Source organism: Crinia signifera, chromosome 1, assembly GCF_055691185.1.
Source record: "Crinia signifera chromosome 1, ASM5569118v1, whole genome shotgun sequence".
In the NCBI taxonomy this organism is placed as follows: domain Eukaryota; kingdom Metazoa; phylum Chordata; class Amphibia; order Anura; family Myobatrachidae; genus Crinia; species Crinia signifera.
The window spans coordinates 55385856-55413017 of NC_139217.1; the positions used below are offsets into that span (position 1 = coordinate 55385856).

The 27162-nt window shown below is 43.8% G+C and overlaps 1 protein-coding gene across 2 annotated transcripts in view; it reads right to left on the reverse strand.

Annotated features, from left to right (window-relative positions):
- Nucleotides 1-26165, reverse strand: part of KIAA0232 (KIAA0232 ortholog) — a 41580-nt gene extending 15415 nt beyond the window's left edge. The window contains exons 1-5 of one of the 2 annotated variants that reach the window (XM_083155278.1): nucleotides 26001-26165; nucleotides 13597-14081; nucleotides 12933-13070; nucleotides 7391-7481; nucleotides 6889-6967 (exon numbers count right to left, since the gene is read on the reverse strand). In XM_083155278.1, coding sequence (XP_083011404.1) covers nucleotides 6889-6967; nucleotides 7391-7481; nucleotides 12933-13070; nucleotides 13597-13824 — 536 coding nt within the window. In that variant the 5' untranslated portion in view covers nucleotides 13825-14081; nucleotides 26001-26165. Of the gene's footprint in view, nucleotides 1-6888; nucleotides 6968-7390; nucleotides 7482-8727; nucleotides 9659-12932; nucleotides 13071-13596; nucleotides 14082-26000 lie in introns of those variants that run through there. The other variant, XM_083155288.1, reaches the window with a different exon arrangement.
- Between the last annotated feature and the right edge of the window lie 997 nt (nucleotides 26166-27162).

The window sequence follows — 27162 nt, forward strand, 5'->3', positions numbered from 1 at the left end:
TATGTCGCATTAGCAAGACCCCCCAAGCACCAATACAGTGGAACCCCCCCACAAGTCACCCCATTTTGAAAACTACACCCCTCAGGGAATTCATCTAGGGGTATAGTGTACATTTCAAACCCCCAGGGGTTTCACCAATTTTGATACAAGTGGGCAGTGAAAATGAAAAATTACATTTTTTACACAAAAATGCAGTTCTGGCTCGAAATTTTTCATTTTCAGAAGGTATGAAGGAGAAAAAGCACCCCAAAATCTGTGCCCCAATTTCTCCCGAGTACGGCAATGCCTCACATGTGACCAAAAAATACCAGTTGGGTGCATGGCAGGACTCAGAACGGAAGGAGTGATTTTTGGATTTTGCAGCTCAGATTCTGGTGGAATTTTGGTGGGTGCTATGTCGCATTAGCAAGACCCCCCAAGCACCAATACAGTGGAACCCCCCCACAAGTCACCCCATTTTGAAAACTACACCCCTCAGGGAATTCATCTAGGGGTATAGTGTACATTTCAAACCCCCAGGGGTTTCACCAATTTTGATACAAGTGGGCAGTGAAAATGAAAAATTACATTTTTTTACACAAAAATGCAGTTCTGGCTCGAAATTTTTCATTTTCAGAAGGTATGAAGGAGAAAAAGCACCCCAAAATCTGTGCCCCAATTTCTCCCGAGTACGGCAATGCCTCACATGTGACCAAAAAATACCAGTTGGGTGCATGGCAGGACTCAGAACGGAAGGAGTGATTTTTGGATTTTGCAGCTCAGATTCTGGTGGAATTTTGGTGGGTGCTATGTCGCATTAGCAAGACCCCCCAAGCACCAATACAGTGGAACCCCCCCACAAGTCACCCCATTTTGAAAACTACACCCCTCAGGGAATTCATCTAGGGGTATAGTGTACATTTCAAACCCCCAGGGGTTTCACCAATTTTGATACAAGTGGGCAGTGAAAATGAAAAATTACATTTTTTTACACAAAAATGCAGTTCTGGCTCAAAATTTTTCATTTTCAGAAGGTATGAAGGAGACAAAGCACCCCAAAATCTGTGCCCCAATTTCTCCCGAGTACGGCAATGCCTCACATGTGACCAAAAAATACCATTTGGGTGCATGGCAGGACTCAGAAGGGAAGGAGTGATTTTTGGATTTTGCAGCTCAGATTCTGGTGGAATTTTGGTGGGTGCTATGTCGCATTAGCAAGACCCCCCAAGCACCAATACAGTGGAACCCCCCCACAAGTGACCCCATTTTGCAAACTACACCCCTCAGGGAATTCATCTAGGGGTATAGTGTACATTTCAAACCCCCAGGGGTTTCACCAATTTTGATACAAGTGGGCAGTGAACATGAAAAATTACATTTTTTACACAAAAATGCAGTTCTGGCTCAAAAATTTTCATTTTCAGAAGGTATGAAGGAGAAAAAGCACCCCAAAATCTGTGCCCCAATTTCTCCCGAGTACGGCAATGCCTCACATGTGACCAAAAAATACCAGTTGGGTGCATGGCAGGACTCAAAAGGGAAGGAGTGATTTTTGGATTTTGCAGCTCAGATTCTGGTGGAATTTTGGTGGGTGCTATGTCGCATTAGCAAGACCCCCCAAGCACCAATACAGTGGAACCCCCCCACAAGTGACCCCATTTTGCAAACTACACCCCTCAGGGAATTCATCTAGGGGTATAGTGTACATTTCAAACCCCCAGGGGTTTCACCAATTTTGATACAAGTGGGCAGTGAACATGAAAAATTACATTTTTTACACAAAAATGCAGTTCTGGCTCAAAATTTTTCATTTTCAGAAGGTATGAAGGAGAAAAAGCACCCCAAAATCTGTGCCCCAATTTCTCCCGAGTACGGCAATGCCTCACATGTGACCAAAAAATACCAGTTGGGTGCATGGCAGGACTCAGAAGGGAAGGAGTGATTTTTGGATTTTGCAGCACAGATTCTGGTGGAATGAATGGTGGGTGCTATGTTGCACCAATACAGTGGAACCCCCCCACAAGTCACCCCATTTTGCAAAGTACACCCCTCAGGGAATTCATCTAGGGGTATAGTGTACATTTCAAACCCCCAGGGGTTTCACCAATTTTGATACAAGTGGGCAGTGAAAATGAAAAATTACATTTTTTTACACAAAAATGCAGTTCTGGCTCAAAATTTTTCATTTTCAGAAGGAATGAAGGAGACAAAGCACCCCAAAATCTGTGCCCCAATTTCTCCCGAGTACGGCAATGCCTCATGTGTGACCAAAAAGTGGCAGGACTCAGAAGGGAAGGAGTGATATTTGGATTTTGCAGCACAAATTCTGGTGGAATGATGGTGGGTGCTATGTCGCATTAGCAAGACCCCCAAAGCACCAATACAGTGGAACCCCCCCACAAGTGACCCCATTTTGCAAACTACACCCCTCAGGGAATTCATCTAGGGGTATAGTGTACATTTCAAACCCCCAGGGGTTTCACCAATTTTGATAAAACTGGGCAGTGAACATGAAAAATTACATTTTTTTACACAAAAATGCAGTTCTGGCTCAAAATTTTTCATTTTCACAAGGAATGAAGGAGACAAAGCACCCCAAAATCTGTGCCCCAATTTCTCCCGAGTACGGCAATGCCTCACATGTGACCAAAAAATACCAGTTGGGTGCATGGCAGGACTCAGAAGGGAAGGAGTGATTTTTGGATTTTGCGGCTCAGATTCTGGTGGAATGAATGGTGGGTGCTATGTGGCATTAGCAAGACCCCCGAAGCACGGTGAAATTATGAACCTAATATTCCATAGATGTGTGGTATATTTTAAAACACTCCTTTATACATAGGCCGGGTTTGTCGGGGCAAGTGTCACACTGGAAAATAGTTTGCTTTCTTATTCCCTTTTTATAGCAAACTTTGCACCTTTTTTGTGTCCTGCCCTTTTTTCCAGTGGAGGGGATTTCATCAGGAAAATGCTGCCCTGGTACAATACGGGGGCCAGTACTAGAAGTACTGGGGCCCTCTGCCTGCTGGTTCCCAAATATTAGGCCCTTTATGACTTCCTCTTGAAAGTGCATAAATGTCCCCCTCTGGCCGGTAGAACGGAATAGCACGTAAGCGTTATACAGTGCCATCTGGATGATATACACGGCCACCTTCTTGTACCAGATTTTTGTTTTCCCCAGGGCACTGTACGGCTTCAGTACCTGATCTGAAAGATCCACTCCGCCCATGTACCTATTGTAATCCAGGATACAATTAGGTTTTGAGGTGTGGGTACTGGTACCTCGTACAGGGACGGAGGTGGTACTGTCTCCGTGAATTGTTGTCAGTATAAGGACATCCCTCTTGTCCTTATATTTGACCAACAACATATTTTCGTTGCATATTCCCCTGCTTTCACCCCTTCTCATTACTTGGGCAATGTGCGTTTTTGGGAGGCCTCTTTGGTTCTTGCGCACAGTACCGCAAGCTGCTGTACCTCTTGAACCAAGGGCCTTAAACAGGGGGATGCTAGTGTAAAAGTTATCCACATAGAGGTGATAACCTTTATCCAGGAAGGGGTGCACTAAATCCCAGACAATTTTCCCACTAACACCTACGAGGGAGGGGGGGCATTCTGGCGGTTGAATTCTTGAATCCTTCCCTTCATAAACCCTAAACCTGTGGGTGTACCCTGAGGTGCTTTCACACAGTTTATACATTTTTATGCCATACCTTGCCCTCTTACTGGGAAGGTACTGGCGGAATTTAACCCTTCCTTTAAAATGTATAAGGGACTCGTCGATACAAATAAATTTTTCAGGGATGTACACCTCTTCAAATTTGGCACTGAAATGATCAATGACCGGCCTGACTTTGAATAGCCGGTCAAAGGTGGGATCATCTCTGGGTGGGCACTGTGCATTATCGGTGTAATGTATAAATTTAAGAATTGTCTCAAATCGAGTCCGGGGCATGGCCATACGGTAAAATGGAGTACTGTACAGAACATCTGTACTCCAATATTGCCTAATTTCTGGCTTTTTTACTATGCCCATATGAAACACCAGACCCCAAAACGTCATCATCTCTACTGCATCTACAGGGGTCCACCTAGCAAATGATGACGTGGGGTTTTGAGCAATAAACTGCTGGGCATATAAATTAGTTTGGTCCACCATTAAATTTATAAAATCATCAGAGAAAAATAATTTGAAAAAGTCAATTTCTCTGAGACCTGTGGAATCAAATTGGATTCCTGGCATGGCCAAAAACTCAGGAACCTGGGGCTCAAAATTGTCTGGTGGTGGGGTCCATACTAGATCAATTATTGGGGGGGGAATCTCAGCTGATCTACGGGGGCGTCTTTGAGGGGGTCCCTCATCACCAGAGGAGGAAGAGGAGCTTAAGACGAATCCTTCAAATTCCCCGCTTGCATCACTGCCTGTGTCAGAGTCAGAGGCAAGCATGGCATATGCCTCCTCCACTGAATACATTCTCCTGGATGACTGGGAGGACATTTGGGAGGACATTTGGGATGCCATTTTTATTTTTGTGTTACTGGTAGTGAAATGTTTCAACACGTGTATAGTGTAGGGGGGGGTACAAACTTTATTTCAATCCGGGGGGTATGTAGTGTGTAGTGTGTATGTGGTGCAGAAAAAAAAAATACTTTATACCAATAAAAAAAAAAAAAAATGAAGGGGTTAAAAATAAAAAATTGAAGGGGTTAAAAAAAAAAAAAAAAGGTCCTGCGCCAAAAATTGAGCACAGATGTTGGTCAGTAACGTCTGTCACTGAACAGCGCTCAAAGGCAACAGGAATCTGATCAAAAAAAAAAAAAAAAATTGATCAACCCTGTGCCGAAAAAGCTGATCAGTGATGTACGTCACTGATCGGCGCACAGTGGCCACAGGACACCCACAAAATCAGTGTGTGTAAAAAAAAAATTAAAAAAAGACCCCACAGCACTCACAAAAAAAAAAAAAGGTGATCAGTGATGCGACACTGATTACCAGTGAGGGACAGCAGGTGCACAACCTTTGGTGCAACTGACAGTGCAACTGGCAGCAACTGACAGGTATATATATAAAAAAAAAACCTCTGCGCCCCCAAAAAGTTGCTGATCAGCACAGATATACTGATCAGCACAAAAGGGGGGGTAGCAGACACAAAATATACACTCTCTATCACTCTCTGTCACTATCTCTCTCTATCTCTCACTATCTCTCACTATCTATCACTCTAGGACACTGCAGCAGCAGCACTGACAGTTATATGTATAAAAAAAAACTGCACCCCCAAAAAGGGGGGGTAGCAGACACAAAATATACACTCTCTATCACTCTCTGTCACTATCTCTCACTATCTCTCACTATCTCTCACTATCTCTCACTATCTCTCACTATCTCTCACTATCTCTCACTATCTCTCACTATCTCTCACTATCTCTCACTATCTATCACTCTATGACACTGCAGCAGCAGCACTGACAGTTATATATATAAAATAAAACCCCTGCACCCCCAAAAAGGGGGGGTAGCAGACACAAATCTCTCTATCTCTCTACCTCTCACTATCTATCACTATCTATCACTATCTATCACTGTATGACACTGCAGCAGCAGCACTGACAGTTATTTATATATAGAAAACCCCTGCACCCCCAAAAAGGGGGGGTAGCAGACACAAAATATAGCTCTCTCTGTCACTATCTCTCTATCTCTCTCTATCTCTCTCTATCTCTCTCTATCTCTCTCTCTATCACACTGCAGCAGCAGCAGGAAGTCTCAGGAAGTCAGATCCAGGAAGCGTCCAGCACGCTACAAGCAGTGATAAGGTGATCAGGTAAGGTATTTGCAAGGATCAGGTAAGTATTAGCAAGGATCAGGTCGGTATTCACGGCAGGCAGGCACGGTGACCGTTCTGCACGCTATTCCAGACCGGAATGGCGTCTGCAGCGCAGTCACCGTCAGTTTAAATGTCGCGCCTTGGCTGTGATTGGTCCGTGGGTCCCACGGACCAATCACAGCCTTGGGGGCAGGTGGGGTGAGGTGTCATCGTCACCGATGACCCCCTCATGCCCCCTGACGCCCGGCGGTGATTGACACCTGTGTTACCGAGCGTCCGATTCGCTGGTAACACAGGAAAACGCTGTGAATGGCTGTTCACACTGAACAGCCAATCACAGCGATCGCCGACGGGGGGCGACATCGCAGCCCCCCCTGGGCATGCAGGGACATGTCTGCTGTCAGGGACAGCAGACATCGTCCCTCTGTCACTGCGTCTCGAGACGCAGTGACAGTTTAAACTCATGACGTACATTTATGCCATGTGTCGGGAAGTACCTCCCGGCCATGACGTAAATGTACGTCAAATGTCGGGAAGGGGTTAAGGGGAGAAGTCACAAGTGTATAGGTGACTTAATTACTTTTGCAGGTTTGTATTTGTGATATAAAGCTCACCACACACGGTTTCATATTAGGTATTCAAAACTACATATTACAGGGGCTGTACATTTGCCAACCAAACCACAAACTGTACCCTTCTCCCGAACAGCCCTATGGCAAACTTTCTAGCATTAACTGAAAGCCTTATAGCAAGCCAAACCTTCCTTTCCATGGAGACAAGATCACCATATTTAAGTGTGGCCGAGGACGTGCTATAACTCGCAGGGTGTAAGTGATTTGTTTGGCAAATTGCTAAACCAATCATAGCAAAGCAATAGGTGAGTAAAGGCCTCTGCACTCAAGTTTGGAAAAATAAATGACAACTGGCGATCATGTGAGAATTTCCATAAACCCTAAAAACATAAAAAAAAAAAAAAAAAAACCTTGAATGGGTAACGGGGCTTTGTGGGGATGTTGTTGGCGAAAAAAAAACCCGAAAAAAAACAAACAAAAGAAAACCCTTATGAGAACAGGTATTCGCTTACATTTCCACCTGATCCTTTCTTGCTGGAGATGATGTTGCCTCTGGTGACAGCGAACTCTCTACTTTGTTACTCTTCTCTTCTGAAGAATGAGAAAGAAGATCAAGTTGAGTACAAAAGAACAAGTTCAAGGGATTATCCTAAAGTTAAACAGGAAGGGATGCGGTCAATTTGCCGGCGGTCGGGATCCCGGCGTTCAGAATCCCGACACTGGAATCCCGAAACTTTCTCCCTCCGTGGGTGTCCACGACACCCATAGAGGGAGAATAAAATAGCGTGCCGAGCGTAGCGAGGCACCGGGCCCACTGCGTGGCGAGCGCAGCGAGCCCGCAAGGGGGGGCGATCCACGTCCCCCCCATGTCGGGATTTCAGCGGTCGGGATCCCGACCGCCGGGATTACGTATCGGATCCAACAGGAAGGGAAGACACCCAGGTATTAAATAGTAAATGTATGGTAGTCAGTTGCGTACTGTAAGGCGTGGATGGGGATGCATGGGTTGCTCACCTTTAGTTATGGGCAGCTGTTCACCTTGGCTGCTCTGGAGATCTTTCAGCTTGGAGCAGAGCTCTTCCACTAAAGTTTCAATTCCAGAGCTCTAACAAAATAAAAAGGAGATTCAACATACAAGGTTTGCATTAACTGAATAGGTTGCATACTAAGCTAAGTTTAAGGGAAACAATAACATTAGAAACGAACGCAATTACTGCTGCATTTTGGAGCCAGAGCCTGGAACAGTCCAGGGTTTCACCATTTGGGAGGGGGGGGGGGAATAGTACTTAGGGGTAATGGCATCTGTTTTCCATGTGTGTGTGTATATATAATCTCTAACAGTAAAATGAAAGCAACAAAAACCATTACAATTCGTAGCATAAAATCGTGGACAGAATAACAGCCCCCACATTTAGACCTTAAGGATCCAATAAATAATGGGGAATCCCAGAATCCCTTATGGTCAACTCGATTGGCCAAGAAAATAAAAAACTCAGATTAACAGAAAAATACACGTTAAAAACCCAGACATGCCTATTCCTGTAATCTTTGTCTTGGAATTGGCAATCCCGATGATTAGAACAGGTTGGATTTTGCGGATTTTTAGGCATTCATTGGCACAATGCAGAATTGTGCTGATTGATGATGTAAGCCCTACACTAGTCACTGGATGCAAATCCTGATGGTCTATATATAAAATACTTCCACCAACCAGCAGCAACAAAAATACTTGCATTCATTCTTACTTTGAGACCTGAGATTCCCATAATCAAAGATGGGCATATCTGTAAACTGAAGCCTAACCCATGATGGATCAATATTAAATCCGTAATATTCGATCTCCAGACCACCAAACCCCCCCCCCCCCCCCCCAGCAACACCGTGTTCTAGGTAGGACAAAGGTCATAATGATAGTAATAATAATAAAGGTCTTATTTACAATGTCCAGGCACAAACTAGTTTGTTAAAATATGAGTATCTTCACAACGAGGTAGACAAAAACCATTAGTGGATAACAATGATTATACACATACTATATAGCTTAAATGACTTCCTCCTCATCAATTACACCAGTGCTAATGGGATTACAGCATTTGACACTTCATAAAACAACAAGTATGTGACTACAAACATAACATACAATTTATCTTTGATTACTCTGATATATATATTTATAAATAAATAAATAAAAAACACAATGCATTTATCAAGGAAACTTCCAACATCACAATCCAATACACAACTTCTGAAAAAGTTACAGAACCAAATGAAACCCAGATTCCCGAATAACGAGAACCCTATGCATTAAATCAGAGAAGAATGTATGCAATTAATCTTCTTCCCTTTCTTACCATAGCTCAGGGAGTGAAGTTTAGTAAGCAAACGATTTGTTCCTGCATGACGCACATCTTAAACCAGTTGACATTCCGCATGTTGTTGTGTGGGGGGAAACATTGTAGCAAAGCGAGGTCGGTAAAAAAACAAAAACAAACAAAAGAAAACCGCAACCACAGCGTAGAATACCCTAGAGATCACTCCGGCATCTTGCAGCAGAGTAACTGTGCCCGGAGCAGAATTGGAGAGTATTCAGGAACACTGCAAGTCAATTAAAAATGAATATTTCATTGTAGCTGCCTCAACACGCGGCACACACAGAAATACATTATTCTATGATTGCTGTCAAACGACGGACCATGGTAGGATGATGAAGGGAGTCTACTCTTAATGACAAAAGGTACCAATGAGCCTATTCAGTTTGTGTTACACAACGGCCCTTGGCTTCCCGGAAATAAAGCAAAACATTTATAAAGATCGTCTTGTTCCATGTTCCTCAGGACTAGCTCAGGGTATCCCAGGAAAATTAAGAGTGCACTAAAAATACAGTGACACGCTAGCATAGATCATCTGATATAGACGCCACCCACAAGTCCAGCTACTGACAAAACGGCTTTCTGTAAGAGACCTTTGCGGAGAAGGAAACAGTTGCTCTAATGTTACATGTATGATTCTGCAATCTGCACATCCACAACCCTTCATAGACTGAAGGGAGTGTAAAACTAAAACTGTATGAAGTTGAGGAACCCGAAAACCAGGACTGGGCACAAGAACAAGAAGAAAAAACCTCCCCTAGCCGGGGGCCTGTTACATACACAATTACCCCAAATAGCAGTCATTTTTCTATAAGTCTTCATAAATGCACATTTCCGCTTCAACTTTGCTCTTAAATATCCTCGCCGCCTTAAATTTCGAAATTAGATACATCGGTTGTTCTGTACTATATAAAAACAAACAATGATTGTAAAAAATTAAAAGCATCCAGGTTAAAAAAAAAAATTCATAATGTAGCCGCCTGTATCTCTACAAATAAAAACCATGATGCATTCAGGATCTTCCCAACCGATTGGGCTGGGAGTTGTAGTTCCACATGAGCAAGGAAAGTTCCATAGCACTTCGTCCACGTTCTAGAACACGACCTGCACTTCGCGCAGCTGAACTTACGGAGTGCATTTATTCTCTCCAGAAATTCGGCATGCTCGGCTCACACTTCTGGAGGGTAGAATAATGGAGGAAAGGACTGTTGTTAGGGACATTCAGGCACAGGGCATCATATTGCTGTTCCTGGAATGTGGGCTGTCAGGGTGAAGGATTAAGCAGCTGTTGTGTGCAGTCAGCTGCTCAGCCACGTGAGGTAAGGCACAGGGTGAATCACCCAGTACAGTTTATGGCACCGCATATTTACACTTCAGATGCAAAGAAAAAAACTAGAATGATAAAAATTTGCATTAACAATTGCAATACCCATACATTTAAAACCATTTACTGCAGCATTACTGGCAACTTGCAGCTAAATTGAAAACTGCCCTTTCCAAGAAGCATAAGGGGTGCATTTCTGCAGAGACTAAAGTACATGTACATTGTGCTGGAGGAAGGCTGCTCAGTAAATACAGTACTTTGCATTTTTGAAGCTGCTTAATATAGTAGAGCAATACACACACAAAAAAATGGACATTAAGGACGTACTCATTGCACCATGAGGTAAAGCTATGCAGAATAAAATAGCAGCTAATCACCGACTTTCTTGCACATCTCTATGGGACTCAAGGACAATTCCATCGGCACTTCACAGATATTGCCAACAATGGAACACACATATACTGGTAGGTTAATTGGTTCATAACAAATTAACCCTAGAATGTCTGTGTGCGTGTACATGTGGTAGGGAATATAGATTGTAAGCTCCACTGGGGCAGGGACTGATGTGAATGTTCATATACGGTATTCTCTTTACAGCACTGCGGAATATGTGTGCGCTATATAAAATGAATAAGAAATATGCATAATAGCTTCATTAACTTTGGGGGATTCCCCTGTGCATGGTGTACTGCAAGTTCTTCACCGGACAGTTACGGTAGTGACATCATAAGCTCACCCTTGTTCCTCTTTGTTGGTACCAAGGAACTGAATGTACCAATGACGTAAAATAAAACAATTCTACAGAGCAGACCTTAGGAAAATGTTTAACCGTGGGTGCCAACGTTAGATTTAGTGCTTTATTAAAAATGGAACACTTCTGCCTTAAGACCAAAGGAGCAGGCAGGTCCAAATACTATGAAATATATATGGCTCACTCACTTCACACCACATTGACATCAGGGGGGCCAAAATGTGTCAAGACTATTTGGGGTTAAATTTAGCTTAAGCAACAATTGTATATGCATTTTGGAATGATTTGAACACCTAGACATTCTATAGGAGGAGGATCGATATTTCTTGCTCCATTGGTCTTTGAGATAAACTCCCTCGAATATGATGCCAAAGCCATCTGCACAGGCCCTTATCGAAAGCAAAACTGCTCATTTACAGATTACTTGTAAGGAGTTGCAATGTTTGGGCATCTGATCAATTTTGCTCACAAGCACTGCCACAAGGCAACAGGTTAGGTTCAGGATTGTGGTTTCGAGAAATTATTTGACCAAATTCAAACTTATTAAAAAGACTGTTTGAATACTTTGCTAGACATGGTACCGACCATCTTGAGGCCTGAGCAGTCTTAATTCACATTTCTAATCATCTGGAACTATAGGTTGACAACATACGGCTCTTCAGATTCATGGTCCTATGTTGGGACTTCTAGCTCCACAAACACTGGAGTGCTACAGACTGTCAGCCAGCCAGGGAACATGCATCTCATTAGGCCTGCAGATAACTTGCTGACTATATCACATGACAGTTATTTGGCTAAAGGTTTAAGCTATAAATAGTATGAACAGTTTCAAGAAAGAGGAAAGGAACAAAGCGCACCAGGACAATGCAGAGTATACAATGGAGAGGAGACAAAGCATAAAAAAAGTGATAGGGTTGGCCTTGTTTATTTAGCTAATAAAGGAGGATTATGAGTAAAACATGAAATCTGTCAAAATAACAATGTATTTCACATAGAGAGGCAGATAAAACACACACACAAAGAAAAAAGTGCTTAGTAAACACTGATTAGGACAGGGGTGGCCAAACCGGTCTATGTGATCTACCAACAGTTCATGCATATCAGGCAACCTGCGGATCTATAGTAGGGATGAATGCAGCAGGTTTGAAAATGTGACAGTTCGTAATGACTACAGCTGTGCACCAGCTAGGTGATTTGGAAATGTGGACCGTTGGTAGACCTCGAGGACTACATGCAGATTAAGACCTAGTATAACAGACCAGAACAATTTAAAAATAGATCAATGAGTTGTGACATGCAAAACATGGATGTTAAAGTTCTTTTGGAAGAGGTGCGATTACGTGGTACGCATTTCTTTAGATTACATAGGCAGCAGCCTTGCATATACAGATCTGTCCTCACACCATTGCTGCAGTGCACCCCCAAACCACCCTTATCGGTGCACCACATCTTGTGCAACTCTGTCTGTTCAGAGTATTTTTCACTCCAATGTGCATCTCCGGTGCAAACGACAAACTTCACAAGACTGCAGCGATTCATTGGAAATGGGAAACTTGTGGGCGGATTTGAGTCAGTTTACACGGTGCATTTTTTTTCTGTAACACCAAGTTCCATTGTGCTTCATATACCAGATTCAGACAGTTGCATAGTTACACAAGCGACCCATCTAAAATTAACCATTGCGTTCCAATGAAGTGATTTTTTTTTTGTTGCATTTGATTGCGACTAAGATGCACATTTGCGCAAAAAGACACTATACTACAGCACAATAGCCATTTAGTAACCTTTAACAATCAAAAATATGCCAGGTACTTAAAACATAGAGGGAAGGGGGGGGGGGGGGGGGTGTTTGAGTTGTGTGTCCAGGCAATGCTTTGAAGCACAAGGGTGTGGTCCCTTTATTCTAATTAGGTCTAGTGAGAATTATGAAAGAAGAAAATATGACGAGGAGGCTGTTCATACGAGAAGTCACTTAGAAAGTTAAGGCTGAGGAAGTTAGTTACTGCCCAACCACCCATCTTTACATTAATGTCCCTTTCTGTCAATCAGCATGCACAGGATAGAGAACACATACAATATGATGCAATATCAGGACATGGGGAAACCACTCACTTCATCAGAAGCTGAAAGCAGACATTGAACTGCAGCCTGTTTCTTCATTTCCTCCATCGAGAGATCCGAGCTCTTTCTCTTGGCTTTTCCCCACTTCTTGCAAGCTCCCTTTTCCCAGCCCAAAAAGATGTCATTTTCCTGCAATACGTAAAAACAAAACTTTAGTAAAAGACGACAGTTATTTTTAGAACCTCTAACATAAATTATGAAGGCTTTCAGCTTGCACGTGTGAGTGGGGGATAGATTTGTACACTTTGTTTGCAAACAGAACCCCACAATAGAAGTCTGTCTCATCATTGGTTTCATCATTAACTGCTATGGGGGGGGGGGGGGGTCGGATTCGATGTCCGGCCTGCCAAGCGCCGAAAAGGGGGCGTGGACGTGAGATGTGGCTGGAAATCGCCGAGCTGCGGCCGGGAGCTTGCCAATTTCCGACAGAATGTGCCTGACTGTTGTAAAGTCGGACACATTCTGCAGAGATCCCTGTTCAATGCTGTCAGGGAAGACAGCATTGAATAGGGCCCCGCCAATATTTCCCCCGCCTGGAATAGCGGTGGGAGATTGAATACCCCCTATGTCTGTATAAATGTGATGGTGCGTAAGGACTTGCACCAAGGCAGATCTTTCAATGTCCAAAGCGGGTGTAAAGAAGTAAGATCCCTACCTGTTCCTGAAGGTCGTAGTCATAGCTGTCATGCAGCAGAAGACTTAAGACGTATCTAGTGTAAATCATGGCATCAATGCCACATTTCTCCAGCTCTTGTCCCAGCCAAGTCTGGACTGGGTCTAAAGCACGAAGCATCGACATTTCGAAGACAGAAACAGGGCCAGGAAACGAGCTTAAGGTGCCTTCCGATGGTAAGCCATCCACAACTGTACAGATAGGGCGCATGAATCTAGGTAGTTGGCATTCCTAGAACATGAAGCATTTTTGTTAGGACGTTCCTTTAGAAGGTGGAGAGGATCTTCATTCCAGGAATCTGGGGAAACGCTTCAATTTCTGGAAGATCATTTATCATTGCTGACATTTAGTCTTCAGGAGACTTCTTATTCCTCAGGCACAACTGATGAAATACATCTTAAGATAGATAAGGAGATTTGATCTCTTTACTATTCACATTGATAGAAGGATAACCTCTATGACAGAACCTAAAAAGAAAGAAAAAATACAATTTACTAACATGGCAAGAAAAACAAATGTGTGCGATTTAATCAAATCTAATCTCCGTTACAGCAACCTATGGCAATTTCACAAAACGTTCCATGGCCCTTATTCAGGTCTGATCGCAGTACAAATTTGTTCTAAAAAAAAAAATGGGCAAAACCATGTGCACTGCAGGTGGGGCAGATGTAACATGTATAGAGAGAGTTAGATTTGAGTGGGGTGTGTTGAAACTGCATTATTTTTTACACTACAGTATAGATTTCAGTCAGTATTTACCCTGCACAGAAACAAAATAAATCGCACAAATCTAACTCTCTGCACACGTTACATCTGCCCCACCTGCAGTGCACATGGTTTTGCCCATTTTAAAAAGGAATTTGTACTGCGATCATATCTGAATAAGGACCCATGGGAGAATGTCGATGCCCTGACTTTTAAAGGACATGGAAGTTAATTTTGCTGAGCGCAAATCTGTAAAAGGGATTTCCACTGACTGGTTGCATGCTTTATATAATGTGTGAATGTTTCTGCCTTCAAGGCTCTCACAACTACGCAATACATAAGAAGCCATGGCCTGCATATCAAATTAGTATATATGGTGTGGGCAAAGGATATAGTATTAGTTTGGATTAATGGGTGATACAAACAGACGCAAGGTTCTAGCAGGTTATCAAGGCAGGAAAACATTGCTGGTCTATGCTCACTTCAGAGAGAAATAATGCCTGACAACTGTAGTAACAGGAAATGGTTATGGTATAGGGCAGTGATAGCTAACATTGCCTACACATCCCAGCATGCCCTGCATCAGTTTTAGCATGGCCAAATCGCAAAACTGTAGCAGGGCATGCTGGGATGTGTAGGTCAGCAACAGCTGTAGTGTTAAGGTTAGCCATCACTCCCCTATACCAGTCAGTAACATCTAGGTTAACCACTAATGGTCGACACTGACTATGTCAACATACCATAGGGTGACATGGACATGGTCAATTCAAGTTAATCACGTTTTTGGTGTCTGTCGACATAGGTTGACAAAGACAGCATATCGCTACGCTCGTCAGTCATGCTATGGGCATAGAGCCTCAATGCACTTGGCACACTATTATATTCCCACTCTATGCCCAATTAGATTGTAAAAAAAAACCACGATACATTTGTGTCGAACATTTCAGTTCCGGCCGTGTCAACCTTGGCTCATTGTCTACCTGAGGTGTCCACCTGGTGACTGTCGACCCAGGGAATGTACGCAGGCAGAAGCTCAACGCCAATAAAATGTTTCTTCTGTCACAGATAGACCCTACATTTTTCACACAGCCTATTACAACTCGTAAAAGGTTAAATAAAAAATACCCAGGGCTGAAATAAATACACACACACAGATGCCTTTTCGTCATACCCTCACTCAGCAAGCATGGCACGTGCGTGCAACATACTTTGCCGCTATAGGGTGCGCAACCGAGCTATTCCACCGTAGCCCTGCTCAAGCGAATCCATGTCAGCTGGCTCCGACATGTCAGCTGGCACGACCCAAAGGCGGTGAGGCGAAATGAGCCAAGACTCTTGGTTGAGTGCTCAAACAGAATTTTTGCGGCACACCCGTTATTTTGGCCGGGTTTAGCAGTGATGCTAACTGGGGCTTAATGAGAGTACATACAGTATATATTGAGACTGATCGGGCACGATATAGCAATTGAGCACAGCCCTGACCACACACTTTGCGCTTCTAGCTTACTTTTTACTACTAGATATCCCAATTGCTGTTTTTTGGATTTAATTTCAAAATACGGCTCACAGTTAACCAAAAATAAAATCTAATTGACACTAGTAGTGTTCTACAAAAGGTATTTTTTAATAAGCATATTGTTCAATTATGCAGCCACAAAATGCAGTCAGGTCCCCACACTTCTGCAGCGTTCCTGCTGAGCTGTAACATTGCCAGCAAATAGAGATTGCACGCATAGGGTTGCCATCTACTAGAACACTCAAAGCTAGGCTTACTACATGGCATAAACACAAGTATGGGGCACTGGAATACCTGTGCCTGCAAGTTTTAAATCAGCAGCTATTGTTCCTATCAAAAGAATTTCAACCAAAGGGGACGTAAATGTGGGAAGCAGAGGTATGGACATAATGCAACTGCTATGTGTGCTGAGCGATCTGTCAGGGCCAGTACGCTCCAGTGAGAACACTGGTCCCATCTGATTAATAACCAGTGTATCACTTTCGCCTCTATACACACACACACACACACACACACACACACACACACACACACGCACGCACGCACATTTTCTGAGCGATGCAGTTAAATTGAGTAACAGCACTCAGAAAATGCCTGTGTGTTATGCCCATTACATGAGGGTGGACGTAGATTGCTTCTTAAAAACCAAGGATGATTTGCAGTGTCTTTCTAAGCAATCTGATAGATATATACTGCATGTAACATGTTTGAATGCTCCAGATGAGCGATGATTTGTGCTTCATTTCTAAGCGATTTGGCCGAAAGCAGAAATCTCGCCATGTGTATGGACCATAAGCTTTACCAAAGCTAATCATTTTGGTACATTTTCTTTGTGATGAGATATTAGAGAATCTTTTTTTAAGCAATGCTTTAAAGATTATATAAGGTTTTACGGACAAATCATTTGTAAAAAAGCCAGATACGCATACTGTTATGAGTATACCTGGTGCTCATGATAAAATGGACCATGTCAACTTGGACCAATGAGCAACTAGTTAGTGTTACAGCCCATACACGCTAGGTGTTATTGGTCACCTCAGTAGAGACCATCTTACCAAAATGAGCATGCAATGCTTCCCACTCTCTCCGGGAAGCTGCCAGCTCAGCAACCAATAGAGTGATCACAGAAGAGAAAGTCACCTGGTGGAGGCTGTAGAGGGGAAACAGAAGAATACTGGTCCTCACTGTAACATGATACACGACACACTTCATGTGCTGTGTGTATTGCTCTTTGCAATTCTTACAGGAGAACACTTTAAGTGCCCCCTTAGAAGAAGCATCATTCCCAGTCATGCTGCAGGAACACACACAGGGGGAGAGGAGCAACAAACCCCAAATTCACACTCACCATAAACTTTTTCCCCAGCCAAGACTTACAGTACCCCCGAGTTTTCTTGTGGGAAAGAAATGCGAGACTGCACAGGGACCCTCGAGTACTGGGAGTTGCCGCTGTCTGAAGGGATCCAGCAGTGTGGGTAATATGGGGCCTGTAGCTGAAAGGACGCCAGCAGCCAGGAATAGCTTCCTTGAAAAGGTCTGCCCACACTGCCCGGCAGCATGTGCGCACGCCACTGCCGCGGGATTAAAACCGGGGCATCGCTGACTGATTACCGAAGAGAGCGCTCAGACGCGACTCCACGGCCCGGCTGCTATTCTGCTGCTCCCAGTCCCCGGTCCATGCGCAACGCTGACTGGATGCCACTTGGTGCAATACGCCCTTACATGACCCCTGGAGTTGTGGCCACCTGATGTATATCCCTAACGCAAGCTGCGCGGGGTTCCCGGAGCCGAGGCCACAGTGGCTGAGTCCAGGAGGCACGTTGTCTGGCTTATCCTGTATATAAAATTAAATAAAAATAAATGAAATTCTCCCTGAAAATTCCAGTCCCTAAGTACCAGAGCTCAGGGATCGGACTCCTCTGGGCAATTTTTTCTAAGACTGGGGTCTGGACGGCGGTAAACGTTAAAATGCTGACTCCTCCAGACCACGTCTCTATCTCCATCGTAGAAGACTGCAGTGTCCCCTGCTGGATGTAGGAGAAAATCTATATTATATTTAAACAAGACCCAGGTTTCAGTTTGACAAACACAAAAGACCGCAGAAGTGAAAGGTTACTACAACAGTCATTCAGAGCTTTAAACAGAATTTCTAGTAATGCACTAGCAGCCAACTAGTGAAACCTAGAACTATACAACAATTATGGCCATACAAACACAGATTTACCTGTCCAGTCAGTCTGGTGGGAACAAAAACCTGGAAATATATGGGAGAAAACGACAATAAAAAATTTGCTTCCAAACGGTGGAAAGCAGACAATGCCCGTTCATACAAATTGGTTAAATCCGTTTGATACAACACATTTATCCAAGCAATGGTTTGTCTAATTTCCAGCATTTGGGAGCAAATTTTTGGTTTTCATTTTTCCCCATATATTTCCAGGTTTTTGTCACCCCCCCCCCCCCCCCAGGGTGTATGGCCAGAATATATTAAATATTCTCCTAAAATCAATACTTAATACCAATTTAGTAATTCAATGAAAACATCTCTAAATGAATCCACAAGAAATATTATATACAGTACAATGGAAATGGCAGCTCAGGCGATACGGCTCAAACCTTATGCACAAGCTCCATTAAATAAACACTAGAAAGCTCAGAATGGCGTTTCTATGAAGTGGGCGCGTGTAAGTAGAGCACATATAGAAAGTGACAGAGCTATTCTACACACAGTGTACAAGGAAGGGTATGGAGAAAAGCTAAAGAAAGCTTATATGTAATTATGGTGGTATAAATAGCACAAGTAACCTGAATGTGGGTCATGAATTCTGTATGTGAAAATGTAGTTACAATAGTCCAACTATAATATATTTCTGATCTAATATATTTGATATTCAACTGAACAAAAGCAAAACAAAAACCCATGTAATGGAAATCCCTTTAATTAATCCCACCATAAAATGTATTACAGACAATAGCTCTGCCGTTCAGGAGTGACCTCTAATCTATGCCTCTGGCCAAATCCATAATCTAATTAGAAACCTACAGCACTAGAAAAAGAACATATGCTGAAGAATTGATAGAACTGTCCGGCCACCAGGAAACAAAACATGGCTGCAGCTCATAATGGCAAGACCTGCTATAAAAGTATAAATAAACAAATAGAACACCTGAGTATCTGCCGTCATTAATTCATAGGGGAGAATTCAATTGGTTTCCCGGGTGACTGTAAACGCAATTCAAATGCTGTCCCAACTGGGTGGCCTTTATTTTACACATGCCTAAAAGCACTAGCAGACATATCTAAAGCATGCATTTCTGCTTGCCACCTCAGTGAAAAGTTGTGTCCTTCCTGGGGCAGCACGGATGGTGTAATTGGTAGCATTACTGCCTCACTGGGTTTGATTCCCACTATGGCCCTAACTGTGCAGAGTTTGTATATTCTCCCCATGCTTGCGTGAGTTTACTCCGGTTTCCTCCCACATTCCCAAAAATATACTGGTAGGTTAATTGGTTCACCAAAAAAATTAACCCTAGACTTAGCTTACCACAAGCAACAAGAATGTGGAACAACACCAGGGATTCCCTTACAATAGCCTTTTTTTTTTTTAAAGATGTCATCGTGTTGTGCCTGTAGTCAAAACATAGTAAAAAAAACCCAGAGTAGTTATTGGACAAAAAAACATTTGGTTTACACCAGCAAACCCTGTTTAGGGCACACTAGATGGTCTCCTTGAAATTACACACGTCGAGTGACCCAACATTTCAGCCTGGCTAGCAACCTGTGTTGAACACAGAATTAACACTGATTAAGTCGATGCAACCTGGGACCTGTTTACAGCCCAGGAAAGCCGTGTTTGGAGATGAACTCATCCCCATGTTCTGCCACTGCACAACACAAGACCAGTGATGCGACTCAATCAGATTATTGCCAGGTCCATCTGGTCAGTGAAAGGTGTCTAAGCCAGGTCAAACCCATACTTGACCAGTATACAAAATAGGGATGACCAGCGTCAAACCTATAATATCCATTGGTGGGAACAATAATGATTGAAGATGAGACCCACCAATGTACAAAAGCAGGAATAATCCGAGTGGTCTCCCATGTCTGAAAAAGGTGCAAGTACAGAAACCACGATTTTAACCCATGCTCATTGTCCCAGATCTGAGCTGTGTTTCATGTCTGAAAGGTGTAACACTAAATACTTACAGAATTATCAGAGAAAACATCCAGTAATTACCTACATGAATGATCCAATATTATTCTAATGATATGGAAAGGGAAGCATCATAACTACAATGATGTACAGCCGAGGTCAATTCAAAAACTTTAATTACAAAGCAAATCTAGAAAACGGTTACTCATTGCAAACTATGCAGTCACTACGTATAAGAGGTGTAACCAGTAGCAACCTAACCCTGCAATAGTATACAGCAGATGAATGGCCCACCGGGACAGGAACCCATTTACACAACAATTCCACAATAATGCATCTCCAGTACCACATTCAATGTCTTGCTAGAAAAACTTACTAATTGTACCCAAACCAGATTAGTTAACACTACAGGACAATCACTGGAATTCAACATCTAAAACTAAAAGTGTAAACATGTTCTAAGGTAAAAAAAAGCCAGAAGAATTCAGCTGTACAACCCAAAACTAACCATGCCAGACTTTGCTGCTTTAACGCATTCACATTTTTAAAGGATGGAGACCTGGTAGTAGACAATTTAAGCAAAATGTAATGTTTGTGTAGTGTTTGGCAATGCAATTTGAAAGAGGGGATGCCACATCCTGCAAACGAGAGTGCACCCAGCTAGTAAGAGCCAGGTCATAGGTCTGTGTGAACGGATCATCCTCAACTATGTGACCCTGCTCACATAATCACAGATTATTCATTCCCACACACGACCTGGGTTTCCCTTGGTCACTGCATCAGTGTGAAAGGGGTATAAATAGATAGAACTTACATCGTTTCATCCTGTGTTTGTCCTCTCTGACTTTAGGTATGTATTTGAAAGTGGTACAATAGCACCACCTGATGTGGTGACCTGAGGTAGACAGCTATGGTCTAAAATGACTTGTGGACAATACAGTATGTGACAGAATCATTATATCCCAGAAGCAGCAGCTACACATTAGAGACTCCATCATACTTTAACAAAGATCATTATTTATACAATGGCAGCACTTTCTAAGCAAACGTTAAACACTGGAACAAGTCAGTCAGTCCATACATGTAGCGCTCTCAATCCTATTAACCACTGAATAATCTTATTACTTGCACAGCTAATAGTGAAACACAACAGGATACCAGGATTATTAATCATCATTTAACATGTGAGCGACAAAACGCTTCAGGTAAGAAAGGAAACCAATGTTTTTTTTTATAGAAGAGAGGATTCAATAGACTTAAATAAAATGTGTTTTCCTACAATAGCAGCGATGGCAGACCAGTACGCCAGAATGCACGTGTCATACAGCCAGGCTGGGTGCATAAAGCATTTTAGCGTAACACAGGAAATCTCTTGAATAAAGAAAATATTTAAAAGCAAGTTAACAGTTTACTGCCCAGCATTTATGACAATATATTAACAGTGATTGGTAGTGGAACGCTGACTCAGGTAGAATATTAGCCTCTGAGAACGATGGGAAGTACAGAATGTTTCCGCACCTCTCCAAAAATGGAGATAGACAGCAAATTCCAGCACTCTTGCAGCAATATGGTTGAGAAATAAGAGACAAAAGCAGCAGCCTCGTGTACTGCATTATGGCTGAAAGGCACGCAGACCCTCTCCTGCACCTCCTGTACTCTCTCCTCAGTAGCTCACCTCACATGAACCGAGCATGCAAAACAAAAACACAAGATGTCTGCTGCTGGCAATGCAGCCCCTCCCTCTGTGGGCTGGGGACAGGCGGAGGGGTGACCTGCAGGAGAAGGCTGGGAGAGGCTCACAGATGAGACGGGGGAGGGGAGACTCACCATGTGATGGAGATCTCGTTCACACTGTCAGATTGCATCAGCCCCTTGTACTTAGGGGGGAGGCAAAAGAATACGGCAACCACCCCATCACATCACATCACTCCCTCCCAACCACATAAAGAGATATATCCAATAAGGGGGGTGGCAGACTAGAGGGCGGACAGCCCACTATAAGACAGCTGTATACAGGTGATCAGGCCAAGGGAGGTGGGAAAGGGGATTCTCATGCCATAAACAAATGTATAGTAGTGATATTGTGGGCAATAAGTAACTCACATACATAATGGAGCTACACTGCAGTAACAGTTGATATGTACAATATATGATACACATAAGCAGTGTATTCACACATCAGACAAAGCCACACCACAGGAACAAAAGTGCCAGCACAATCTGGGATGGCTAACTAGCAGTCATATAGTACAAAAGCTGCAGTACTGAGAAAAAAGCATCACAGTGTAGCAGTCACTGATACCATTATAAAGAGCATTACAATGTAGCAGTCACTGATACCACCATAGAGTGTAGAGAGCATTACAGAGTAGCAGTCACTGATACCACCATAGAGTGTAGAGAGAGCACTACAGAGTAGCAGTCACTGATACCACCATAGAGTGTAGAGAGAGAGCATTACAGAGTAGCAGTCACTGATACCACCATAGAGTGTAGAGAGCATTACAGAGTAGCAGTCACTGATACCACCATAGAGTGTAGAGAGCATTACAGAGTAGCAGTCACTGATACCACCATAGAGTGTAGAGAGCATTACAGAGTAGCAGTCACTGATACCACCATAGAGTGTAGAAAGCATTACAGAGTAGCAGTCACTGATACCACCATAGAGTGTAGAAAGCATTACAGAGTAGCAGTCACTGATACCACCATAGAGTGTATAGAGCATTACAGAGTAGCAGTCACTGATACCACCATAGAGTGTAGAGAGCGTTACAGAGTAGCAGTCACTGATACCATTATAGAGTGTAGAGAGCATTACAGAGTAGCAGTCACTGATACCACCATAGAGTGTAGACAGCATTACAGAGTAGCAATCACTGACACCACCATAGAGTGTAGAAAGCATTACAGAGAAGCAGTCACTGATACCACCATAGAGTGTAAAAAGCATTACAGAGTAGCAGTCACTGATACCATTATAGAGTGCAGAGAGCATTACAGAGTAGCAGTCACTGATATCACCATAGAGTGTAGAGAGCATTACAATGTAGCAGTCACTGATATCACCATAGAGTGCACAGAGCATTACAGAGTAGCAGTCACTGATATCACCATAGAGTGTACAGAGCATTACAGAGTAGCAGTCACTGATACCTCCATAGAGTGTAGAGAGCATTACAGAGTAGCAGTCACTCATACCACCATAGAGTGTATTACAGAGTAGAATAGTCACTGATACTATTAGTAATTGTCAGACCATTCCATGTATATTGTGTATTAGCAGTATATAGAGAAATGGGTACTTATTTCCTAGCACGGTGCTCCCGATTTTGATTGTATTACATCTTATACAATCGCATTGCATGCAATATAGCGGCATGCGATGCAATCCGATTTTTAATTGTACAAGAACCCTGATGGGTGCTTTTAATGTTAAATGCACCCCCATTGGCAACGCCACCCCCACTATCAACACCAACCCGAAGCTTGGCGAGCGCCGCGAGGTGCGGCGGTACGCGTCCTCCGACCTTTTCATACCCCCACTATCCACGTCGGCGTAGAGTTGATTGTAGATAGTGTGGCGAGCGCAGCGAGCCCCGCAAGGGGGCACAGATTACTTTACATGTATTGCGCTTCGCTCGCCACGCTTTGGGCTCGAATTCCGCGTCTGCTCGCCACGCTTCAGGCTCGGTGGCTCGCCACACTATCTAAAATCAACTCAGCGTCAACGTGGATAGTGGGGGTATGAAAAGGTCGGAGGACGCGTACCGCCGCCCCCTCACGGGCTCGCTGCGCTCGCCACGCTTCGGGTTGGCATTGATAGCGGGGGTGGCGTTGACAATGGGGGTGCATTTAACATTGTAAGCACCCATCAGGGTGCTTGTACAATTAAAAATCGCATTGCATGCCATTTGCTATCATGCAATGCTATGCGATATTTCATTGTACAAGCACTCCTGTTAATTTACCATGAATTTCGCATCGCACACCACTAAGTATGCTATGCGATGGGCGCCGTGCTAGGAAACAAGTACCGAGAAATGGTCAGGCAACGGGTAAATTGAAATGAAACTGATGGGGGTAATGGACAGTCGCGCTGCCAAGACACAGCCGAGCATGCACATGAATCTATATGCATTCCCCGGCTGTATCTCGGCAGTGCGACCGACCATTACCCCCGAGCAATTTAATTTCATTGCATACAGAATCTATATATAGATTCTATATGAATGCCCGCTTGTGTGTTACAGTACTGTAGCGTACAAGGACCTGATGCAGTGCCTCATGCCCTTGTATATAACACGCTTCCCTGCATGATGCCCCGGGCCCAAGTCCACCCACTTCATCAGTACAGTTGACTAGTTGCAGTGCCATCTTGTCAGAACACACAGCTGTACATGGTAATCATCATAATCAAGTGCTGCCAGGCTGTGTACAGGCTGGATATATCATCCATTTCCTTTCTTTGAAATCAAGGGGGTAACGTCTGCATATCTAAATATATTTTGGAATAAAAGGTAAAAAAAAGTTCCCTGATCTAGAGTAACACTGTTAATGATTGGCATAAACAGTCATAGCATTAGTAGTATAGTCAAATACCACTAGAGAGCAGCACATACACATAATTAGTCATACCATTAGTATTAAATCACCAATACATAACAATAATAAAATAAGTACTGTAATAGAATTAGCAGTGTATCAAGTGATACAAAAACAGATTAGTATAGTCACTGGTAACATTACAGGATAGTAGTATAGTCAGTGACAGCATAACATTACAAGTTAGATCATTAGCAGTATATACGCAATGACATCATTAATTGATGTATCTATAGTTACTGACGCCACTAAAGGTTACGCTATGCCACTAGACCCAATAGAGCGCATCAGCAGAAGTATGCGCTGTTGACTACTATAGCCAGTTATTGCATTAGTGAGTATAACCGTGAGGAGTAGTATAATCGCTTATAGAATTATTGAGTACAACACTGCCAGATATCCTATTCAGTGATGGCAATGGTGACTTAAGAGTTCTAAGGAGTATAGCTGATAGTAGTATTGTTGATATTATAGTCAGTGATTGCACTGGTGATAGAATAGTGGTAGGTAACATGGCAGGTAGTATAGTCAGTTACAGTATATCAGTGGCGGGCAGTATAGTCATTTACAGTATCAGTGGCAGGCAGTATAGTCATTTACAGTATAACAGTGGCGGGCAGTATAGTCATTTACAGTATATCAGTGGCGGGCAGTATAATCAGTTACAGTATATCAGTGGCGGGCAGTATAGTCATTTACAGTATATCAGTGGCAGGCAGTATAGTCAGTTACAGTATAACAGTGGCAGGCAGTATAGTCAGTTAAAGTATAACAGTGGCAGGCAGTATAGTCAGTTACAGTATAACAGTGGCAGGCAGTATAGTCAGTTACAGTATAACAGTGGCAGGCAGTATAGTCAGTTACAGTATAACAGGAGCAGGCAGTATAGTCAGTTACAGTATGACAGTGGCAGGCAGCATAGTCAGTTACAGTATAACAGGAGCAGGCAGTATAGTCAGTTACAGTATAACAGTGGCAGGCAGTATTGTCAGTTACAGTAACAGTGGTGGGCAGTATAGTCAGCTACAGTGATGGTGGTATAATAGTGGCGGGCAGCACAGTCAGTAACAGTATAACAGTGGCCGGCGGTATAATCAGCTACAGTGATGGTGGTATAATAGTGGCGGGCAGTATAGTCAGGGATAGCACTGGTGACATAACAGTGGCGGGTAGTACAGACATTGGTAACTACACCGGTGTGCGTGTTCCGGGCCCCAGCACCATAACAAGGTCACATTTCCGCGGCCCGGCGTAGTGGATGAGCAGGAGGCCTCCAATACAGGTAAAGTGCCGCTGTATGGAGAGGGCGGGGGTGACCGGCACAGGCCCGGGAGCCATGTTGGAAAGGCCCCGGGGAATGAGGAACTAGAGACGCGCTGGAGCTACGAGAAACTGCCCGGCCTTACCTGCCAGAGGGAGGCGGTGGTGGCGAGTGACCGTGTGATGGCGCAGAGGAGGGAACGTTGAGCCCGAGCTCCCCGCACGGCTCCCTCCGCTGTACTCTACAGCCCGCTCCGGGAGTGACGGAGACAATCTCCTCCAACACGGACACGCCCACTCAGGCCCCGTGACTCCCGGCCAGCGGTTGCTGCGCATGCGTGCTCCCCTCTGCCTTCAGAGAGGCGGGAACTGAGCCAGCGGCGGTTGCACGCACACAACCGAGGGCGCGCCTGCTTCTTCCCGCCCGCCTCTTGCTCGTCCCCGCTCAGCACTGGCTGGGCCACTGGCGTCCTGTCAACGCCGGCTGTCGCCTTGTGGTTTCTGTAGGAAAATAACAGCTGTACTTGTATCAGAGGCCTGTACACATGGATGGCCATCGATGGTATCATTGACGGACAACGATGGTGTAACTGTAACATCATTTTGGAAGCGATGGGTTTAGCAATCGAGTTCAGCAATCGATGGTCACTTCCTGCTTTAATTTTCGGTGAATTGCGGGCTCATGAGAGTCTGGGGGTACGGTGCTATGCTCCATGTCTTAACATCTTTGAAAAAAAAAATCAATAGCTCTACATCGTTATAACATCGATGGTGGAAAAAGTGGGAGGCCATTCCCAAGCCGATATTTCAATCCCCAAATTGGGGTTTGGAAAGTGCTCAATTCCAGGAATCCCCAGGATTGAGTTGGTCAAGGAGAATTTTTTTCTGTACTTTCTTTTTTTGATTACTAATTTTTGTTTTACCCTATGGGCCTGTGCTGCTGGGCTATAAAGGCTATTGTATTCCTGTGGTGTTAGGGCTATTTCACACGCTCCGGCTCCTGCCTGGTGGCGAAATCCCGCACGGCCAGGAAGCCGTGCCGCATCATCTTTTATGGCCCCCTGCCTACAATAAAATGAATTTTAGGCCCTAGACAAGGCGCTGCAACCCCCCCCCCCATCCCCATCCCCATCCCATGGATCTCAGGTTTGCCTACCCTACAAGAAGCCATCTAGTTATCTGCCAACATAGGCTCCTTTAACACGCTCCGGCTGCTGCCGGGCGGCGAAATCCAGCACGGCCAAAAAGCCGTGGCGCACTGTTAAGTTTACAATGGTAGGGATTGCCATAGCCCAACAGCAGTCCTTT